The 21,284-nt window shown below is 45.6% G+C and overlaps 2 protein-coding genes across 2 annotated transcripts in view; both read left to right on the forward strand.

The window, feature by feature from the left end:
- TMEM18 (transmembrane protein 18) overlaps window positions 1-21,284 on the forward strand; it is an 85,273-nt gene that overhangs the window by 18,088 nt on the left and 45,901 nt on the right. Inside the window, exon 3 of the mRNA XM_086926394.1 lies at window positions 18,364-18,418. Within this exon, the coding sequence (XP_086782520.1) occupies window positions 18,364-18,418 (55 nt within the window). The remainder of the gene's footprint in view (window positions 1-18,363; window positions 18,419-21,284) is intronic.
- LOC147707355 (coiled-coil domain-containing protein 171-like) overlaps window positions 1-21,284 on the forward strand; it is a 55,244-nt gene that overhangs the window by 8,584 nt on the left and 25,376 nt on the right. The window contains exon 2 of the mRNA XM_086926393.1: window positions 18,364-18,418. The gene's annotated coding sequence lies outside the window, so the exon portion shown is untranslated. The remainder of the gene's footprint in view (window positions 1-18,363; window positions 18,419-21,284) is intronic.

Here is a 21,284-nt window from a genome sequence, read left to right on the forward strand (position 1 = left end):
CTCTCGGCCGAGCATTGACGTTGAGAGTTGGTCCCGGTCAGGCGAGTGATTGATGGCGGCCATATTGGGTGTGGGCTATTGCTGGGACGCGCTCTAGCTGCGCATATAAGGGGCTTTTGGGAGCCTGGCGCTCGTCTAGGCAGAACGATCTTCTCCCCCTCCTGAGGCGGAAGCCGGGAGGCCTATCTTTTACTTTAGCGCATTTTTTAAAAATCGCGCGTTTTATTGCCAATGTGCTTGATTTAATAAGCTTTTATTCTTTACTTGTGCTGTGACCTCTCTTCCCCCCCCTCACCCCCCCCTCGCTACCTGACCGCTCTCGACCGAGCATTGACGCTGAGAGTTGGTCCCGGTCAGGCGAGTGATTGACGGCGGCCATATTGGGTGTGGGCTATTGCTGGGACGCGCTCTAGCTGCGCATAAAAGGAGACGGTTATGTCTCCACGCAGCGGACGCGTACAGCGGACGCGTACAGCGGACGTGCCGGACCTGTGCCAGAGTCCTGCCCGTCTGCGCCCGTCAGCGCTAAGGAGGCGCCTTGCGCCAGGGATAGTGCGCTTGTTACGCCCGACGGAGGTATTTATATGCGGGAGGAGCTACTCAGTATTCGGCAATTGTCCCGGTATTGTGAGCATCCCTCTCTTGATCCGTTGTGTGGCCCTTTTCAGTGTCCATGTGGTAATCTCTCTCTTACTCCCCCAACCCCTATTAGAGCTCTCCTTGCGCCGCCTCCCTCTGTATCCTCGCCCACTGAGCCTCCGGCTCCTCGAGATCTTAAAGTCTGGCACCTCAATGTTAGGTCGTTGGTAAAGCATCATTCCGAAATTCACGACCTTATCCTGTAAGAGGCCCCTGATATTTACTTCATGACTGAAACCTGGCTCCATGATGAGGCCGTGGCTGAATTGAACTTAGCACTCCCTCCAGATTATTCCATTTACACTCTTAATCGTAACTCTACGGGTGGGGGTATTGCAGCGGTAGTTAAATCGAGCTATCCTTGTATCTGGAAGAAACTAACTATGGATGGATGCGAGAGTGCGCACTTTCGTATTACGGTAAATCACCACTTTACCCTTTCTGGGCTTCTGATCTATAGACCCCCTGGCAACGACATTGCTTTTAGAAAGGCTCTCCCAGAAACCGTGAGCTCTCTTGCGATGGGATCAGCTAATTTTAGTGTCCTTGGCGATCTTAACCTCCATTTTGACCTTTGTCATATCCCAGCTATTAGTAGCACACTCGCAGATCTAGAGGCGCTGCAGTTAAGTCAGGTGATAACCCACCCCACGCATGTGGGTGGCTACATTCTGGACCCTATATTTACTAATCTGACAACGGCAAAGGCCCCACCACCTATTCCGATAGCTTGTTTGGACCATCTCTTGGTGGAATTGTGCCTTGCGATCGGAGACCCCCCTTTAATACCATAGACAGAGTTGTTCTTAAACGCCCATGGAAGAAATTAAAGCTTGAGGATTTACATTGTTTGCTCGGCGAACTTCCTCTCGGCTCTTTTAACGGCGTCGAATCTGGCTACGATCTGTTCTGTGATTGGGTTTCTCGGGCACTTAATTCCCTGATCCCTGCTAAATGGAGTAAATGCCGTGGCTTAGAACCTAGCCCATGGTATGATAACACCTTACCGCTCCTGAAAAAATCGTGCAAACAAGTGGAAAGAGACTGGCGAAAAACTTATGACGCAGGGAAAAAAATGCAGTACTTTGCTAAAGTTAAAGTCTACCACAGAGCCATATGTAGGGCTCGTGCGGCTTACTATTCCCAACAGTTCAAACGCAGTTCTAATCCTACGAAGCTGATCTTTAAAGTTCTTAAAGACCTGACTGCTAAAAGAGCTCCAGCAGCCGAGATATGTTAAGTATCCCACTGCGAAGAGCTTGCTTCCTTTTTTCTGGAAAAGGTGCACACTATCTATCGCTCATTCCCTAGTACAATCCCCCAGAGCTAGGACTTCAGGTCCAACTCCACTACTAATGTGGTTCTTCCCACATTTCCCGCAATCTCTGAGGCAGAGCTTGATAGGCTGGCGACCAAAGTAAAATCTGGATCTCCTACTGATTCGCTCAGACCTGCGCAGTTTAGAGAGTCGGCTGCACTATGCTTTTTCCCTGTGTGCCAACTCATTAATCTCTCGTTCTCCTCAGGGACAGTTCCATCGAAGTGGAAACAAGCCTACGTCACTTCTATCCTGAAGAAACCCGCACTGGACCCTCTCCTATTCGAGAACTACCGTCCGATCTCTCTCCTCCCTTGGGCCGCGAAGGTTGCGGAGGCTCATGCCAATGGAATCTTGACCAAACATCTCCAGACTGCTAATGTTCTGGATCCCTCTCAGAATGGATTTCGGGCTGGTCATAGCACAGAGACTGCTCTCCTTGCTATGACGGAACATCTGCGCGCTGCGCTTGACTCTGGTCAGACTGCGGCACTGGTGTTACTTGACCTCAGTGCCGCATTCGACACGGTCTCACACGAGATACTGCTACGACGTCTGGGAGAGGCCGGGGTCTGTGGTCTTGCACTTAAATGGCTCCGGTCATTTCAAACAGGCCGCTCTTTTCGGGTTGCGACTCCATTTGAGTCTAAACCCTATTTCATAGAGCAGGGAGTACCGCAGGGGTCGGCACTTAGCCCCACATTGTTCAATCTGTACGTTCAGCCGCTGGCTGCGGTCGCCAAGCAGTGAGGCCTGACTATGGTTTCGTATGCTGACGATACGCAGCTGGCGGTTGCACTCAATGGGGATTTCGACTCTGAGGTCTCTCGGTTTAGGGAGGGTCTGACAGCAGTGGCTGGCTGGATGACGGCGAACTGCTTGCAGCTCAACGCTAAGAAAACTGAGGTTCTTGTTGTTGGTAAGCATAGCAAACCCTGGGGCGATCAGTGGTGGCCTCCAGAGCTGGGTCCAACCCCCATTCCGGTATCCAAGGTTAAAAATCTAGGTGTCTGGTTAGACCCCGCCCTCAGATTCTGCGGACACACCAAAAAAGTGGCTGCTACATGCTTTGGTATTCTGCGTGGGCTCAGACCAATCTTAAAATTCTTCGACACCCCTACCAGGCAGTTGATAATCCAGGTCACCATACGCGGCGGCCAGGGCCCTGGTGGGTCTTCCTAGATTCTGTTCAGCGAAGGAAACCGTCCGGAAACTTCATTGGCTGCCCATGGCTCAAAGGATTGAGTTTAAGACCCTATGTCTTTCCTTCAAGATTCTCAAACTGTCTTCTCCCCAGATCCTAGAACACCTTCTCACTCTCTATCTCCCCTCTCGCTCCTTGAGGTCATTGGGTCAAAATTTGGCTACAGTTCCACGGTTCAAACGCTGCAGAGCGGGAGGTTGCTCCTTCCGCTTTCATGCGGCCAAGCTCTGGAACTCCTTACCAGCTCACATCCGTGCCCTAGATGACTTACTTATGTTCAGGAGGGCTATTAAAACCTACCTTTTCCCTCCTGGACCTTAATTGACTGCTCCACTGCTACTTCTCTTCTTTTTGTTATGTATGCTATGTTCTTTCTGCCAGTCAAAGCGCCGGGACGTCCTTTAGCTGGGGCAGCTGTGCGCTATACAAGTTATGATAACATAACATAACATAAATGGATGTTTTTTTTGTAAAATTGATAGTATAACTGACTTATTAAGTGTATCTTAGTGAATACATGTATTAACGAGTAATGTTTAAATATTTAAATACCTGTATCAGTGTCTCACTTTGTGTATAAATGGCTGCATGGGTTGGTGAGTAGCTACATGAGTGTGTATATGGGTTATTAGTTGGTTTTTTGATTATCAGTATGAGTGTCTGTATGGTTCGGTGGGGGGTATTACTTAGCGTATAGATGCATGAATGAGTGACTCACTGTTTGCATGTGTTTTGAAGACAGCATGTGTGTAGGACTGTATGGGTGGATGAATGTGTGTATGGGTGTGTTAGTGAGTGAATGACTGTCTCAATAGTGTCTTTATGAGTAACTACATATGTTTTAAACTAGTATATGTGAGTATTGATGTATGTAAGTGAGTATATGTGAGTTTAAAAGAGTTCCTGTATAAATAAGTATGTTTCTATAAGTGATTGTTTAAAATAGTAAGTATGTGTACGTTTCTGTAGAAGTAAGTGTAGTGGTGTGTGTGTGTATAGCTGTACATGCAAGTAAATGGATGTTTGATAGTTTATTTGCATGTGTGAGTATGTGTGTGAGTAACTCTATGGATGAGTATCGCTGTGTAACAGGATGTAAAGGTGTATGAGTACATATGATTGAGTACATGTATGAGTGACTATATAGAACTGTTGGTGAATGAGTGGATGTGTATGTAGATATTGGAATTACTGAATAGGTTGTTGTAACTGGTATTGGTATCTCCATTTTTTTGAAAAATGTTGTTTCTATTTTTGGATACGTGTATCAAAGGTAATATTAGGGTGAGAGGAGGTCTGCCACTCTTTCACAAGGATGATATCATGTCATCAGTGATGTCATGAGTAATGTCACTGACCATGTCATGAGTGATGTAATATGTGACGTCATCAGCAATGCATTGCGGGCGCACGAGTTATAGTTAGCTGAACTAACTATAACGGGGGAATTTCAATGGTTTTGTATGAGTGAAATGTCCAGCTAACTATAACGTGTGAAACCTATGGTTTTTTCAGTGAATTTCTAAGGTTTTTTAAATGCTAATTCCTAACTATAACGTGGCTGAAACCTATGGTTTTTTCAGTGAATTTCAAAGGTTTTGTAAATGATAATTTTTAAATGTATTAATTGTTTTTTTTTAAACTGATTTACTACGCTGTTTTAAAGTATTTATTTTTAGATGTTTTATTTTTTAAATTACATTACATATTTATTTTAATATAAATTGAAAAATGTTTGTAAAGATATAGAATTTTTTATTTTTTTTATTTTATATATTTTTAAATTTATATATATAAGTTCCAAAACTCCACAATTTCCAAGTGAAACCAGTCCATGTTAGCCTATAGAAGGAAATTCAAGTTACTGTAAGTATGGTTAAAATTACTTTTCAGGATCAGTAGTGGGCTGAAAGATGCAGCCCTGAGGTCTCCTGATAACAGGTGAGTAAATCGTAATTCGTACTTCTGCTGATTTTAGAGGAATTTTTTAAAGTTCCAAAACTCCACACTTAGAAACATTTTCAAGTGAAACCAGTCAATGTTAGCCTATGCAAGGAAATTCAAGTTGCTGTAACTACGATTTAGAACTACTTTTCAGGATCAGTAGTGGGCTGAAAGATGCAGCACTGAGGTCTCACCTGATAACAGGTGAGTAAATCGGAATTCGTAGTTCGGCTGATTTTAGAGGAATATTTTGCTCGATTAGTGAAGGAAGGGGGCGGGGCCTGAGGTGATATGTGTGCAAACACCCCCTGTGGCGCATTTTAGGTTGGGGAATTAATTCCCCTTTAATCCTGAGGTCCCCTGTGAGCCAACTAGCCCACCAGGTACCTCCAGTATGCGCCAGGGAGCTGTGTTGCAGAGAGGTGTTCAGAGGGCACACCCCCTTTTTACAACACTCTGCAATGCAGCTCCGTGACGCTTACTGGAGGTACCTGTTGGACTAGTTGGCCCCCTAGGGGACCTCTGGTTTGAAGAGGAATTATTTGCCCAACTTAAAACGCGCCACAGGGCATGTTTACACTCGTATCACCTCAAGCCCCACCCCCTACCTTCACCACTGTGCAAACGTGCCCCGTAGCATGTTCTAAGTTGGGGAATAAGTCCCCTTGCATACTGGGGGTCCCTGGGGGCCAACTAGCCCACCAGTAACCACCAGTATGCGCCAGGGAGCTGCGATGCAGATAGGTGTAAAAAGGGGCGTGGCCTCATTACACCTCTCTGCAACGCAGTCCCCTGGCGCGTTTGCAGAGGGGGAACTAATTCCCTTTGCATAATGGGGGTCCCTGGGGGCCAACTAACCCACCAGGAACCTCCGGTATGCGCCAGGGGACTGCGTTGCAGAGAGGTGTAATGAGGCCACCCCCCTTTTTACATCTCTCTGCAATGCAGCCCCATGGCACGTTTGCAGAGGGGGAACTAATTCCCTGTGCATACTGGGGGTCCCTGGGGGCCAACTAGCCCACCAGGAACCTCCGGTATGCTCCAGGGGGCTGCTTTGCAGAGAGCTGTAATGAGGCCACACCCCTTTTTACACCTCTCTGCAATGCAGCCCCCTGGCGCATACTGGAGGTTCCTGGTGGGCTAGTTGGCCCCCAGGGACCCCCAGTATGTCAGGGGGCGCATTTGCAGAGAGGTCAGGGATGGGGCGTGGCCTCCTCCCTATCCCGTTTTTAATTTTTTTAAATTTACTTTTAAGAAGGGGGCTGTGTAGCCCCCCTTCTTTTTTTTGTTTTGGGCCGTGGGACCCCATCTCCCAGGGCCTCACCTCAATTCTTATTTTGTAAAATCTTTACCTGAAGGGGGCCCCCCCTCCCGTGGCCAATTCCTGCCCCCGGGAACCCCAGCCCCCGGGGCATGGCCACCTTTTTTTATTATTTTTGTGTAGGCAGCCCCCCTCCTATGCCCACTTAAGGCCCCGGGGACACCATCCCCCGGGGCCTGACAATCTTTTTTTTAAAAAATCTTTAATGGTGGAGGGGGCCGCGTGGCCCCCCTCCTGGGCAACATATGGCCCCAGGGACCCCATCCCCTGGGGCCTGCCCTCTCCGTTGAGGACCGTGTGGGGGTGCCCAAGCCCCCCACAGTCCCTCCCGGCTCCCCGCACCCTGCTGGAGCCGGCATTGCTTTTCTGTATGGGGAGCAGCTATCATGCTGCTCCCGCCCTACCGTAGCAAACAGCAGTGTCCCGGCAGTAGGCACCCCGGGACATTGCAGGAGCCGGCCCAGGAGGGTGGCGGTCCCCAGGGCCACCAAGGGCTCCAGGAGGGGGGCCGCGCCGCCCCCTCCCACCAGTTAAAAGCCCTGGGGGTTGGTGGTCCCCGGGGCTAGGGGGGCCTCAGAGCCCCCCACCCTATTAAAGTAAGCCCCCGGGGCTGGATTTGGACCCCTCGGGGGCTAAAAAAAATGAATTTTTTTATCGGCAGGGTACGCGTACCTACGCGTACCCCGTGAATTAAAACAAAAAAACAATTTGGGGGCCTTGTGGGACGCCCTATTCAGGCCTAGGGGGTCAGGGTGTTTCTACCCTGCCCCCTTTTCGCGTTTTTAGCATTCATTTTTCTGTTTTCTTGTGCCTCGGTTCTACCTAGGCACAAGATGGCTGCCAACACTTCCTGGTTTGGAGTGTTGACAGACAGTTTTTAGCCAATTAGCATGCAGCTTATGCTCGAAATGGTACGCGTACTGTCCTCTGACGGTACGAGTACGGTACAAATTCGAATATATATCTATGATTTTACTTTTGATTTTCTAATGAACTACTGAACGGATTTACACCATTTACCAAAAAGCGTAATCTGCGAACCAAACTCTACCTTTTTGCCAAATTTGGTGTAATTCCTCACTTAAAGGACCCTATGGAAAATTGCATGGGGAAAACATGTTTTGGGACCCCCTTTTTTCTCGGCCCCCGCTTCACGAATCACCCCGAAACTTTCAGGGAAGGAGCGGAGTGCCCCATCTTCTTCGAGAATTTCGTGAAGATTCGTCAACCGGCGCCAAAGTTATTCCAAATAGAATGTTGCGGATTTCCTATTGAAACTAGGTCCTAACTAGAACTACCTACTGGCGACCGCCAGTAGGTAATATATAGCGCAAACTTGACTGAAAGATATTGGAGCGCTTTACATGAGCAGCCAAATACGTTATACAGGGTCACATTAATGCTTCTTTCTCCTCTTCTACCCTCTCGTCTCTTTCTCTCTCTCTCTCTCTTTCTCTCCGTCCCCCTCTCCCGTCATTTTATGCCACTCTTGTTTTGTTTATGTCTAAGTCTCTCCTTTGTTTTCTCTCTCATCTTCTACCCTGTTCACCCCTTCCCTGCTGGTTCCTTTATCTCACGCTCTACTATCCTTCACAATACCGTCTCCTCCTATGCCAGTCACAATTCCCTTTCTCCTTCACACTGTAAGGGTCTTTTCCAACACCCCACACAAATACCTTTACCCCCACCCTCACATCACTTTACTCACTCCCTATTTGATCTTCTTTGTCTTACTCCTTCGCACCCATTCAAGTCTCACCTGCCCTACTTTCTACACTGTGGAGCTTTCAATGTTAGTCCAGCCATTTATTTTCTGCCTTCATTTAATGTCCCCTGCACAGAACAGTTTTCCTCTCACTGACATTGCTTTTCTTGATGGTTGGGGAGAGAGGGCATATGAGGAGCAAGGCATGTTTTTTTCTCATTGAGGGCAGAAACTCTTCTGACACTGTGTATGCAACAATGTTTTTACAGACAAACCTTGTTAAGGCCAACAGTTCGGCACTCACATTATAAAAGCCAGACCTTTTGGCTTTGTCATTGCTTGTTAATACATATGTCACGGTAGAACATGGACCACCCAGAGGGAAGGGTTCAGTGTATTTTAAAAAGTGGCACATTTTAAATGTCATAGTAGAGTAAAACACTTACATTTGTTTTTCACTACTGCAAGGCCCATCCCTCCCATTGGATAACATTGGGATTCCCTTATTGCATTTTTCAAATGGGAAGAGATGACTGGTTCAAGTTTGGTGTCTCAGGAATCCTAATTTAAAACTCTAAATTATGATTAAGTCTTATTTGAAATTACAACTCTGAAAATTACACTTTTTTGAAGTTGGTATTTTCTCGTCTTACCCATTTGGTGCCTGCAGCCTGTCTCTGGTTACACGAATGGATGTAGTTGGCAGTTGGGCTTTGTGTATTTCTCCTAGACAGCCACACACAGTGGGGAGCTTAGATGTGAATGAGCTGACCATCACTGGCAGGATGGGAGGGAGGAGCTGGGCCGAGCCTCACTTGCACCTGAATAGACTGTGGTCTGTCTCCACACAAAGGGCTGTATACCCCCCCCCCTGTAGCTGGTCTGGATCCAGGGCCAGGACATCTGTGCACATCAACGGAATGCTTTTAGAAGCTTCTCTCCACTTCAAAGTCCCAATGGTGTATAACGATCTCAGACACCACCACTTCAGTACACTTTTGGACCTATGGGTACTTTGCCAGGAAGAAGGACTGCTGTGCTACTGAAGGAATGCCACTCTGCTAGACTCCTGCTTTGCTGTGCTAACTTGGCCCCTCTTGCCTGACTGGGAAGGACTGGTCCTGCATCACTTGAATCCAGAGTGACTTCCGGGACTAGTTGGCTGGCCTCCTGATCTGAAGTCTCTGGGACATAACAGGCTCCCAGCAACCTTGCACCTGCATGCTGCTATCTGTGAATCTACCCTGCCAAGTGGTGCCACCCCAATCTTGACCCTCAGAAGTGGCCCTAAGGTGCTTGCTAGAGGAACTGAAAAATCTTCTCTCCTGAGTCAGGCATCCCCGAACAGAACCAATGCGTAGGTTTGCTAGCTAAGTCAACTCCTCGTCACTGCTGCATGGATTGGACCTGTTGCAAAGACCTGCATCCCCCTACAGTCCTTGGTTCTGACACATTGCCCCAATGGCATGGTGCATCCACAGCCCAGTTTCTTGCAATTCTCATCAACGGCAGCCTTTACGACGACACTGGACTCGGCATTGCAGCTCCTCGAACCAACGCATCTCCAGCTTTGCACCTCATCCCCGAAGCTGGACTTCGCATTGCAGGCCCCGTCCATGGGATCCTTGATGAAGATTCAACAGGACTTTGCACCGTGGCCTCGCCGCATTTCGGAACTTATACATCGCTTCAGCTACTCGGCACATATTCGCGGATGCATGCAACACTCTGCAACCCGGATGTTAAGTTCTCTGTTCAGCGGGCCTAACTGGGTTCCTGTTTTTCGGCCCACACTCCATTACGGTTGGCTGGAAGTTGTGACTTTATCCCGTCCCTGCTCAACCAGATACCCCAGTAGGGCTTTGTACTTTTTGGCACTATTTTCACAAAAAATTCTCAAAATCATTATTTCTGGTTCTAATCATTGAATTTTTGTCATTTTGGCCTTGTTTTATTTATTAAAAGTTATACTGTTTTTCTAAACCTGTTGTGAGCTGCTTTTGTGGTGTGTCCACTCTTTCAAGTATTGCTCAAATACTTTACACATCGCTTCAGAATTAAGCCCAACTGCACTGTGCCAGGCTACCAAGGGGGTGAACACCAACTAATTTGGGGTTTGCTTGTGCCTTACTCTGACAAGGATTGTGTTTGCTGCTTGAACAGGGCTTACACCCCAGCCAACCAATAACTCAATTTCTTACACAATCCCTGTATGTAGATTTGTGGAAAGGTAGCTGAATCCGAACCTAGCTGGAATTAACACTGATTTAGTATGAGATTTCACATAGGCAGGCTATTATAGCTCTGATACAATGAGAAAGCTGCTATTTTGTCATTTGACTCCATGGATCCAGCATGGGCTTTTTTTTGTTAGTTTTTTTACAGAACAAGTAGATTGAAGCATCCATTCTCTAGATAATAAATATTTTGTAAAATTCCATCCTCTGGAAACCAGAAATGATTTATATAATTTTCTGAGGAGGATTAGATATTCCTGCACTAGAGATGTACGGTAGAATGTTTGGAAGCATCATTCACATAGAACACTATGGCATGAACAAATGATTAATGTTAAGCAATTCCAATGTATATCGCTTGCTTAATAGAGATTGTACACCTTTTAGGATGGATATCTTGTGCAGTCGTAGACCTATGAGCAAAACCGATTTACTTGGATACACCTACTGTTATTTTGGTGCTAGTCTAATAGAATATCATGTGAGAAATACAGTGCACATCATACAGTAAGACACCTGCAACCTGCCTCAGTCACCAGTTTGAGCCTGAACATTAAAATATCTATGCAGTGAATATATTAGTAAGCTGATGATGGTTGCCTAATTTTACCAATGTGCATTCATGGTAAAAAGAAACTGACATGCATGACCGGCTTGCTCTAGAAACCTTCCCTTCAGAAGTGCAGCTGTTCTTTACTCCCTCCAGCCTGACACCTGCCCCAACTCGCTTCTGAAATTATTTTGCAAGTTACATATAAAGCCAGCTGTGAAAAGATCGATGTTTAGAGGTGCACATATTGTTCGTAGGATTTTTTGGCTTAGGTTATTCCGCTGTCTGGACAAACCAAGACAAGATATGCAGCGGCGGCTGGTGAAATTTGAAAGTGGTGTGGCGTAACATTATTGTCCTAATGCACCGGAGGGAGCGTAGCGAGCGAACCGGAACAACCTACGGAGTGCCAGGGGGGTGGGTGAGGGGGTATTCCCCCCCCCGCCACCCCCCCCCCCCCCTCGAGGAAATTTTGAAAAAAGAGTTGACAAATGGTGCATTTTCAAGCAAATTTGAGAAAGCAGGAAGGTTAATAAAGCAATTGTGAAAGTGCAGTTATTACATTAATAAAGAGATGTCATAACATAGGTAGCTGCTTATTCAGTATGTGTCTTTGCTCTTCCTGTGCCCTTGCATATCACTCCTCTGTGTCTTTGCTCTCCCAGTGCCCTTACATATCACTCATCTGTATCTTTGTTCCCCCTGTGCCCTTACATATCACTCCTGTGTGTCTTTCTTTTGTCCGTGTCCTTACATATCACTCCTCTGTGTCTTTGCTCTCCCAGTGCCCTTACATATCACTCATCTGTATCTTTGTTCCCCCTGTGCCCTAACATATCACTCCTGTGTGTCTTTCCTTTGTCCGTGTCCTTACATATCTCTCATCTGTGCCTTTGCCTCTTCATGTGCCCTTACATATCACTACTGATTGTTATTGCTCTCCCTGTGTCATTACATATCACTCCTCTGTTTGTTTTCCTCCTCTTCTGCCCTTGCATATCACTCCTGTCTGTCTCTGCTCTCCCAGACCCCTTACATATCACTCCTCAGTGTCTTTGCTCTCCCTTTGCCCTCATACATCACACCTCTGTGTCTTTGCCTCTCCAGGCGCCCTTACAGATGACTCCTCTGTCATTTTATTTTCCCTGTGCCCATCCCTCACAACCCCCTTTGCCTTTATACACCACTCCTAGATCCTTTGCTCTCTGTGCCCCTTCTGCATCAGTCGCTGTGTCTTTCCTTCTCCTATCTGTTTTACTTTTGCCTTTAACTTTATCTCGTATCCATCGCTCTGTCCCTTGCTCTACTTGGGACCTTATCTGTTTGTCTCCGTCCTCTCCCTGTGCACTCCTGCACCTCTCCAGAAAACTCAAATAAAACCATCATACCAAGGGGCTGCTAACCGTATCTACCTGCCAAAAATGCACCCATATCCCACAGCACTCTATCTTCAACTACCTCCTTCATCTCACCTACCTCCTTCATCTCACTCTACGTCCTGCGATGCGTCCTCAGGCCCCTCTGATCTGTCACAATAGACAAAAAGCACTCCCCCGCACAAGATCCCAACAATACACCCTGCCTACCACCATTCCCCACTGTGCAGCATGCTACCCACTATGTGCAGAAAACATGCGTCTGCTTCCAAGAGAGATTTCTCTGAGTGAGGGACAGCCAATACTTTTGATGGGAGAGGGCCAGCACTTCTCAATAACACAAAGGCACTCTTGGTCACTGAGTACCTACACACGTTTGTATTTCCTTTTCATTCACTGTCCATTACTGAAGTGTGCTGTTGAATAAAAGACTTTACCACACGTGCAGTGGACTTGGAGCACGGAGAGTAGACGAGCCGCACATCTCCCCTTGCTGTGATTTACCCGCTACGACAAATGCTTGTGACCCGGGATTCAACAAATGGCCTGCGGTGCTCTTGGTATCTGTTAGTAAGCCCAGAACCTGTGTGCCAGTAGCTGGGCTCAGCAAGAACAAATGTCACAGTTAAAATACAATTTACACCATGGAGTCTAAAATCGGAGCAGTACATTTCATACGTAAATGGTATTATTGCTGGTATGTAATCTTTTATTGTATCTCGGTGCTTCATCGTCGTACCTGATATACACAACGGTCTAAAACGATGACGGCAGAGCCAGGAAACCAACGTTCAGCCTTCGCCTCCCCGGGTGACAAGAGCTGTGTGATCTTTGACATGCCACTTTGTTTTGCGCCCTTTCTTTAAATTTCCTCAGCATCTGAAAAACTCAACCCTTTAATTAGTAATAGCTTCGCCACTGCTTTAATAACTTTATTAAAGCACAGGTTGTGACTGGAATTTTAAATGAGCAACAGTTGAAAGATCAGGCACTGGAGAGAAAGGCCTGGGGCATGAGATCCCCTTTTCCCTAGGATTGGCATCTCCGACTGTAAACATGATATCGCTTGAGGACTCTGGCCGCGCTCTAAATATGGCATGAACACACACAACGTTCAAAACATCATCTGTAGCAACTCAGCTAATTGTCAACTGAAGTGTGTGGAAGTTTGAAGGCTCAGATTTGCACTTGTGAGCTATAAGGTACGGAACGTTCAATCGGAAAGTGTTCAACTCACTGAGTTATTCATTGTACCACTGCACACTGAATTGGTTTTTGGCACTTTATAATAAGGATTGATACTTGTAAAAAAAAAAAACACTTTAACCAACCTTAAAATAAAAAAAGTTTCAGTTGCCTTACAGGTTTTGCAGTGGGTGAATACCTCATAAAGCTACTTTAACACTTTTGTAACGCATGATCTGCTGGTTATACATGCATCTCTGAACACATGCAACAACTCACTGAGCAATCTTACCGATAATTCAAATAAGTGCCCTACAACTTACATGCAACATTCTGCAGTAGGTACTTGTGACCCTCTAAGTTATCTTATAATTCAAACCTATGAGCAGAGTGAACACAGACCTCTCCAGCAAGCTCATTAACCACCTAAGCTGTATTACTGGCATATCATGCGACTTGTCTGATGCCGAGTGATGCCTGCAGGAGGTGCCTTAACTCTCTAAACAATATTAAATTGGGGTTTTGACAAATTAAGGAAGGCAGAACAGTTTTACTATCACATTTTTCTTATTTTCAATTAATTTTGGGGCAGTGTTTTATAAAATGAATCTATACGTACTGCCAAACCAAAGGCGGACTATCACCTGCTCTAATCCTCCTTGCAGTGCTCTCTATGATGACTCACTCACCCCATTTCAACCGCCACCCCCTCACTTGCCTCAGTTCCAGCCCTGTTGGCAATTGACTTACTCTGCCCCAGCCCTACTACAGCGAAAATGGATTGCCTGAGATGTGATCGGACCAATTCGCATGTTGCTACTTTATTTTCCAGCTCACTGATTGGTGAAAATGTTAGAAGTAATGACGCTTATGGCTTAATATACCACCTGAGAGAAATCTTCTTTGCCACGTTATTACTTGCTGTAAGTATGCCACGCCGCAGTAAACACTGTAGCCAGACCCAGGCACCCTCGTGACTCTGGGACACCAGTCATTAAGGAATGGCAGTAATTGTGGGTTAATTCCAAGCCACAACTGAAAGCAGACGTCTCGCGGTGAACTCGCAGGTGCCTGGTTTACCCTCTGTCCATCCACAGTGACACCCTGGTCGCAGTCTCTGATCTCGAAGCCTGCGGTGCTTGATCCTGCTAACAAGTCGCCCCCCACATACACACTCACACACTTTCCCTGGGAACCTTCCCACACTCTAGTACCGCAGCTCAAGGAGCTTTAGACGAGGTAACTATTTAAATGACCAAAGTTGTATTTACTCGACTAGCAGAGACAAAAACATACGTTTGATGCACAAGTGGTGTGCGACTCAGCACTGCAATAAGTAAGACACATTAATACTGTCAGACAGGACAGGAGCAACCAGAAAAGTAACAAGTAAAACAACAACATACTTTGAGATTCAAAATGCAGGGCAACAACATGCAATATATCAACACAAGCATTGGCAAAGCAATTTGCTGCAGCTTGTGTAGATTGAAAAGAAATTTACAAAGCTACATTAACAGTCAGCAAGTTAATGACATGAACAGCAGAATCCCTAACCGTGTCCCAATCATTGTTCGTACATGTAGCAGCATATTGTTTCGATTTGAAAAACATTCCAAGAGGGCACCACATCTTCAAACTACAATATTCGGCATTGCAAACTCAATTTGCAAATTACAGCAACTGCGCGCAAATAGTTCTGACTGATCTCCGGACCGTGTTCTAAAAGCTAAGAAAATGAAATTTAAGTATGCTGAGCTGCCACATTGAAGGAAGGAGATTTTTCACAGAAGTGACCATCCTCTCCCAGCCGAAAACTGTGTGATCCAAGTTCGAAGCACCTTTTGTGAAATCTAGAAGGCCAAGTGATTTTAAATCAACCGTTGCAGGAAAATGTGTTGTAAATGATGGAAAATGTGCAATTGTAGCCAACAACGAGTTCAACGTATTCAGTTACGGCTCGTTGCATGCCTCGCAATACTGGGGGTGGGGGTTGTTGCACAGGGGTGGGGGACGGGGAATTAAAAACAGAAAACCTACCTCAAAGCTGGTCCCCGCTACCTCTGCTCCACTTGGCGCCTTCCCGAACGGCACTGGAGTGGACTTGGAACCCCTCTCAGCCAATCCTGGCACTTCCGGCAGCGCCAGGATTGACTTAGGGCATGGTTACTACTCGCCCGCCTGCCCATTAGGAGAACGAGGTTTGAGCCTTTGCTCAACCCTCGCTCTCCTAATGGTCATGCGCGAGTCAGTGCAAACAAAAGTGCGCATGACTGGGCACGGCGCAAAAATTCGCCCTCCGTCCCCACTCATGCGCACTTGTGTTGTGCTGCTGCCTGTTACCCCTGGTCCGACAATCATGTCAGTCAGCATGACGAAGGACTGCCCACCCCCTTCAGACTCTGAAGGGGGTAGGCGGTCTGACGTCATGCTGACTGACTTGATTATCAGTTCTCCCTTGGCGTCTTTGAACTTAAGTAAACTGGTTCACTTTACTTAAGTTCAGAGACTTAAGGTCAGAGACGCTGAGGGAGCTGCGGGCAGGGGGTGGGGGGACAACGCCCCAATGGACGCACCGCGCCTGATAGGCAATCACTCCCTTGATCTCTTAAACATTGTCAATCCATCCTATATTAATTCTGGCAGGTTTATATATGCCTTAATCTACATTCAGCAGTGTTTGCCCCCATGTCTCTCTTGTACCTTTGGCTTTAGGCCTTCTTTACCGTGGACTCTACACAGCTCCCTGCAATGAGGTCTGAGTTGCCTTGTAAGCCCTGTGCCCTGTATCACCTATCACAATTCGGCCAGGGAACCTTCATACATCACATCCGGCCAGGTACACTCTGCATTTACCCTTTTTTTTAACTGGACCACATAGCTCCCAAACCATCCTTCGCAACTGGTTTTGGTCAACTTGTGTATCCTCATCAATGGGCTCATCAGTAATCTTCCCCCATCAAATAAACCTAGCTTCTTGGATTATACTAACCAGCTGGCACTTTTTTTTTAACCTGCGGATGTCTCTTACTAGTGTGTTTCCCTCACATGGCTGGTATATCTCAGTGCTCAAATAAACTGTGAAGCTTGAGGTGTATTGCGGAACTTGGCATAGCAGAATAAGTTCTTTTTTCAGGTGGATACCCAGAGTAGAAAGCCAGAATATGATTAAATGGAGCCTGACTGGTAGAAATAGTGGTGAATGAAGGTCAGAGATGGTGGAGCGAGATAGCCGACCAAGAAACCATGATAGAAAAAACCATAGCCCTAACTCTCTCCTTTACTTCCCAACATTAAGGCATGAAGTTCCATGTCTCCCCTCAATTCGAATTTGGCAACAACTCGAATTCAGAAAGTAGGTGGGTTCTGAAGAACTCTTGTAACAGGCGTTTCTTTACTCGCCTGCTCTGAGGCTTCAATCCTTATTTTGTTTGACTTGCAAGGCTATAGACACAATTTTTCTTAGTGTCCTTTTTCTGTGACCATCCATGTACTCTTCTGATTAGGCCAATGATGATTTTTTTACATCAATATGGGCATTAAAATAACCACAAAACCGTTTACTGTGTGTGGCAGCCCACAATCGTGGCTAACAGACTCCAAGGCTTTCCTTGCTTTTTGCATCATATGTACTCTGCAGTGCTAAACATTGGTGGAACATCAAGGTGGTGGGTGGTAAGGATATACATACAAATATATTTTTCTCTTCCATTCGGGAATCATGTTCACTTTTGGATTTCATTCACTTATTCAGTTTGTGCCTAGGCAGTGTTGTGGCCTTTGAGCTGTTGGTTTGCGCGTTTAACCAAGTGGATTGTATTCTGTAGTGCTATTATTTCATAATTCATTAGTATCCATATCAATAGTTCAATTATGAAAGGCTAAGGGAACCATGACTCTGGTGTAGTACTGTACAGCATGTAGTCTAACCCCCTGATCTGCTTTACCTACTGCGCACAAAAAAAACCCAAGTATTTGCAGAGTGCGTTCTGATGGCTTTTCCAGATCTGATGCTACATTTTCTATACCATGTTGAAAATGTTGTTGACCAGAGTACGGACTGTCTGAATTATCTGTCCTCCCCATCTGAATTTCTGGATGTGCGAAAATCTTCCCAAGAACGTTGAGGAAAGGATGCCAAGGCATTGGAGTAACTACGTTACTTGCAGTATTGATGTTTTATTCCTTATTATACAGCTCTTGTTTGCAGCTGATCCACCATCTATTCCGTATCAGTGCAGATAAGTAATTGAAATAAGCTAATTTGTTCTCTTCGATGTGGTGGTGTGGGGCACTATAAAAGAAAATGTATGGGTAAAATGGAGTGGTGGAGTGGAGTGGAGTGGTGTGGCTCACTGGTTAGAGGCGGCAGACCCTTAAGCAGAGAACGGCCCGGGACCAGGGTTCAATTCCCGACGCGGCAGGGTCGTGGACCAGGGTCAAAACTGACTCGATAATTCTCGCCTCGGTGCCTACTCTAACCAGGGAACACACTCGGCAACTCTGGGCATTAGGCTTGCCTCATCTCTACAACGGCGACCTCACAGACGCCGGGGATGCCTGGTTTCACCTTGGAGATACCCAGAAAGGGACCATCTCACAGGGAAAACCAGGACGGGTTCCCCAGCTGTCTTCAGCGCCAGGATACTCCATGGAGTCGCAGTGCGCTTTACAAGTACACCCACAATGGAGGACTTTATTAAGATTACCTTCCACCTTCACAATTTAGCAGTAGTTATCTTTTCAGTTTTAAAGCAGGATTTGCAAATTGTAATAACTGCCCTTGTATAACAACTGTGTTGGCACAGCCAAATGGGGCATAAATGTTGATATGGGATTTTAACAACAGTCTTTGAAGAAAGTGACAGATATTTTTTTTTTCAGTGGCGTTGGTGTACAGTGCTGAATACATCAATGAATTTGCTGCAATGAACTGGAGGTAAATTATGATTCTTCATTTGTTTTTATTATTTATGTTGAATGAGGCACAGAGTTGCTCACTTAATGCCATTTGATATCTTCATACAAGAATGCTTCTGAATAAAATTCAGTTCTGCTCACAAGTTTTAAAATATGTTTCTGTAAACATTGAGAACGTAGCATCCTCATGGCGAGACAAATATAGTTTCCCTATATAATTTCTTTAGCCTTGGTTTGTTAACAAATGAGAGGCGACTTTCCATTGACACAGCTTGCCTGCTTTGAATATTCTTTGTCGTGATTAACTCCAGGCAGGTTGTAGTATTTCAGCAGTATTTATTGTACAAGTTACTTGTCTAGATGTTCTGTCCAGGACTACCCATACCAAGAGCAGCCAGCATGCTGCTCGCCCCTTCTCCAACTGTAGTCTCTGACCCCCATCACTCCATAATACATCATTCTAGAAGGAACTCACAGGCAGAGCATGAACACATTGAAACCAGGATACAACATATCCTCCTGTCTTCCAAAAAGGAAAACAGAAAAGAACAGCATAGCGGATATAGGGAGAAAACTGAGCTAGATGAGCGGAAGAGAGTAGAGCGAACCAGGGAGATACAAGAAGAGAAGTGGTAAAATGGAAGGAAACACCAAAAGAAAGAAGAGCAAACGGATAAACATAAACCATTACCCATCCTCCTTTCTATAAATAATACAAGAGATTGACTACCCGTGCACCCCTACTGGCCAGAAAGGTATGCAAAAAGCAAGTCCGAGAAATACAAGACATTACTCCTACTCCATCGCATAATGAAAAATGAATAATACATAGTAAAGAGCACTGGGTTAAAGAGTTAAAGGGAAGACATGAAACATAAAGTAAAAAAAAACAAAAAAACAGTTTGGCGTAACAGTAACCCATGCACTGTAGAAATGGGACTAGAACCCAAACTACACACCCAAAAAGGTAACAATTCGAATGTGCAAATGCAATCTCAAGTAGAGATAAATATGTTGTGCACTATTAGAAACAGAGTACAACCTACACTACACACCTAAAGAAAGGTAAATTGTGCACTGAGAGAAAAGAGTATAAATGAGTGTGAGTAAGTCTGTGAACAAACGCAGCTCTAATTGAGGTCACGTGTTGTGCACCATGTGTAAGGACGCACCTCGTCGAGAGGTACAGACAACATGCACTGAGCAATGGAAATGGGGCCCATGCGAAACACCTCGAGTGGGGGTAAAACATTGTGCACAAGTAATGCACTGTAGCGACCGGATTGGAACCTGTGTGACACACACCATAAAGAGGTAAAAATGGTGTGTACTGTAACTGTAGCAATGGGACTAAGACCACCCATGATATTCACCTTTTGTGAATGCAAAGACAATGTGCGACGTAACAATGGGAAAAACAACCCAAGGAACACACCTTTTTATGGAGGTCAAAGGGCTGTGCACTGTGACAAAAGGACTGTAACCTATGTGAACATCAGTGTGGAGCAGTGTGTGCAAGAAAGAATATGTTGGTGGGAATCCATGCCTTGTTCTTGTTTAAAATAAAAAAACGTTGTGCCTTCATGGAAAAACAAACAGTAAATGAGCTCTGTAGACGAGCAAGGCATACCACAAATAAATGCTTAGCTAAATGCGAAGCGGCAAACGTCCAGTATCATGACTGATAAGTCGTTTGTACACAAACAGACTCTAGTGAACGAACTCTCACCCAATGAAGAACCGAAGTCTGGCAAGGAAACTGATCGGACATTCATGGTCATTCCATGCAACTCAGAAGGCATAATAAGCAACAGTAATGGGAATTTATGGAGGGACACACTGGCAGAGCATGAACACATTGAAACCAGGATACAACATATTCTCCTTTCTTCCAAAAAGGAAAACAGAAAAGAACAGAATAGCCTTAAAATTGTAGTGATTAACTCCAGGCAGGTTGTAGTATTTCAGGAGTATTAATTGTACAAGTTACATGTCCAGATGTTCAGTCTAGGACTAGCCCCACCAGGAGCAGCCAGCATGCTGCTCACCTTTCTCAACTGTAGTCTCTGACCCCCAACATTCCATATTGCATCATTCTATGAGGAACTCGCTGGCAGAGCATGTAAACATTGAAACCAGGATACAACATTCTAGTAGTATTTATACTAGCTGTAGCTATGTTTAAGACACTCTGAGCAAATTCAATAGGTACCCCTTGTGTATTTTTCATATTGCACGTTTAGTTTGAGATAGCAAGCTTAGAAAAACCTTTCTTAAAAATGCAGCTTATAATAGCCACCTTATATGTTTAGGTTGTGTTGAGCTTTCGTGAATAAATTGTTGATAAAACAATGGCCAGTTTAATGGTTGCTGCTTTTTAAACTCTGCATACTGTCTCTAGTTCTTGCGATCTGACCCCAAAAAACATGATGAAATTGGATGATCCCCAACTTGCATCCCCATGGTGCAGAACTTGCTCCCATGGCTTAGACAATAAACGTCAACTGTAGACTGCTGCATATATTACAGGACTTGAGTCCAGTCTAATGGATGGCACATGTGTAGCCGGACTGCTGCTGCTTTTAAGCTAAATGTAAATAAAAATTGTAAAATTGTAAATTGATACTTGTATAGCGCACTACTCACCCGCAAGGGTCTCAAGGCGCTTGTACGAATACCGCTGTGGAACCCATCCTGGCTTTCCCTGTGAGGCGTCCACTCCTGGGCACCCCCAAGGTGGAGGCCAGGCATCCTTAGCGTTGTGGGGGCCGTGGTGGAGATTAAGCAAGCTATTTCCCAGAGTTGCAGAGTGGGACTCCATGATTGGAATAGGCACCGAGGCGAGAATTATCAGGTCTGTGGAATTTTGAGCCCAAGACCCGCCG

The sequence above is a fragment of the Lissotriton vulgaris genome, chromosome 6 (assembly GCF_964263255.1).
Source record: "Lissotriton vulgaris chromosome 6, aLisVul1.2, whole genome shotgun sequence".
In the NCBI taxonomy this organism is placed as follows: Eukaryota; Metazoa; Chordata; class Amphibia; order Caudata; family Salamandridae; genus Lissotriton; species Lissotriton vulgaris.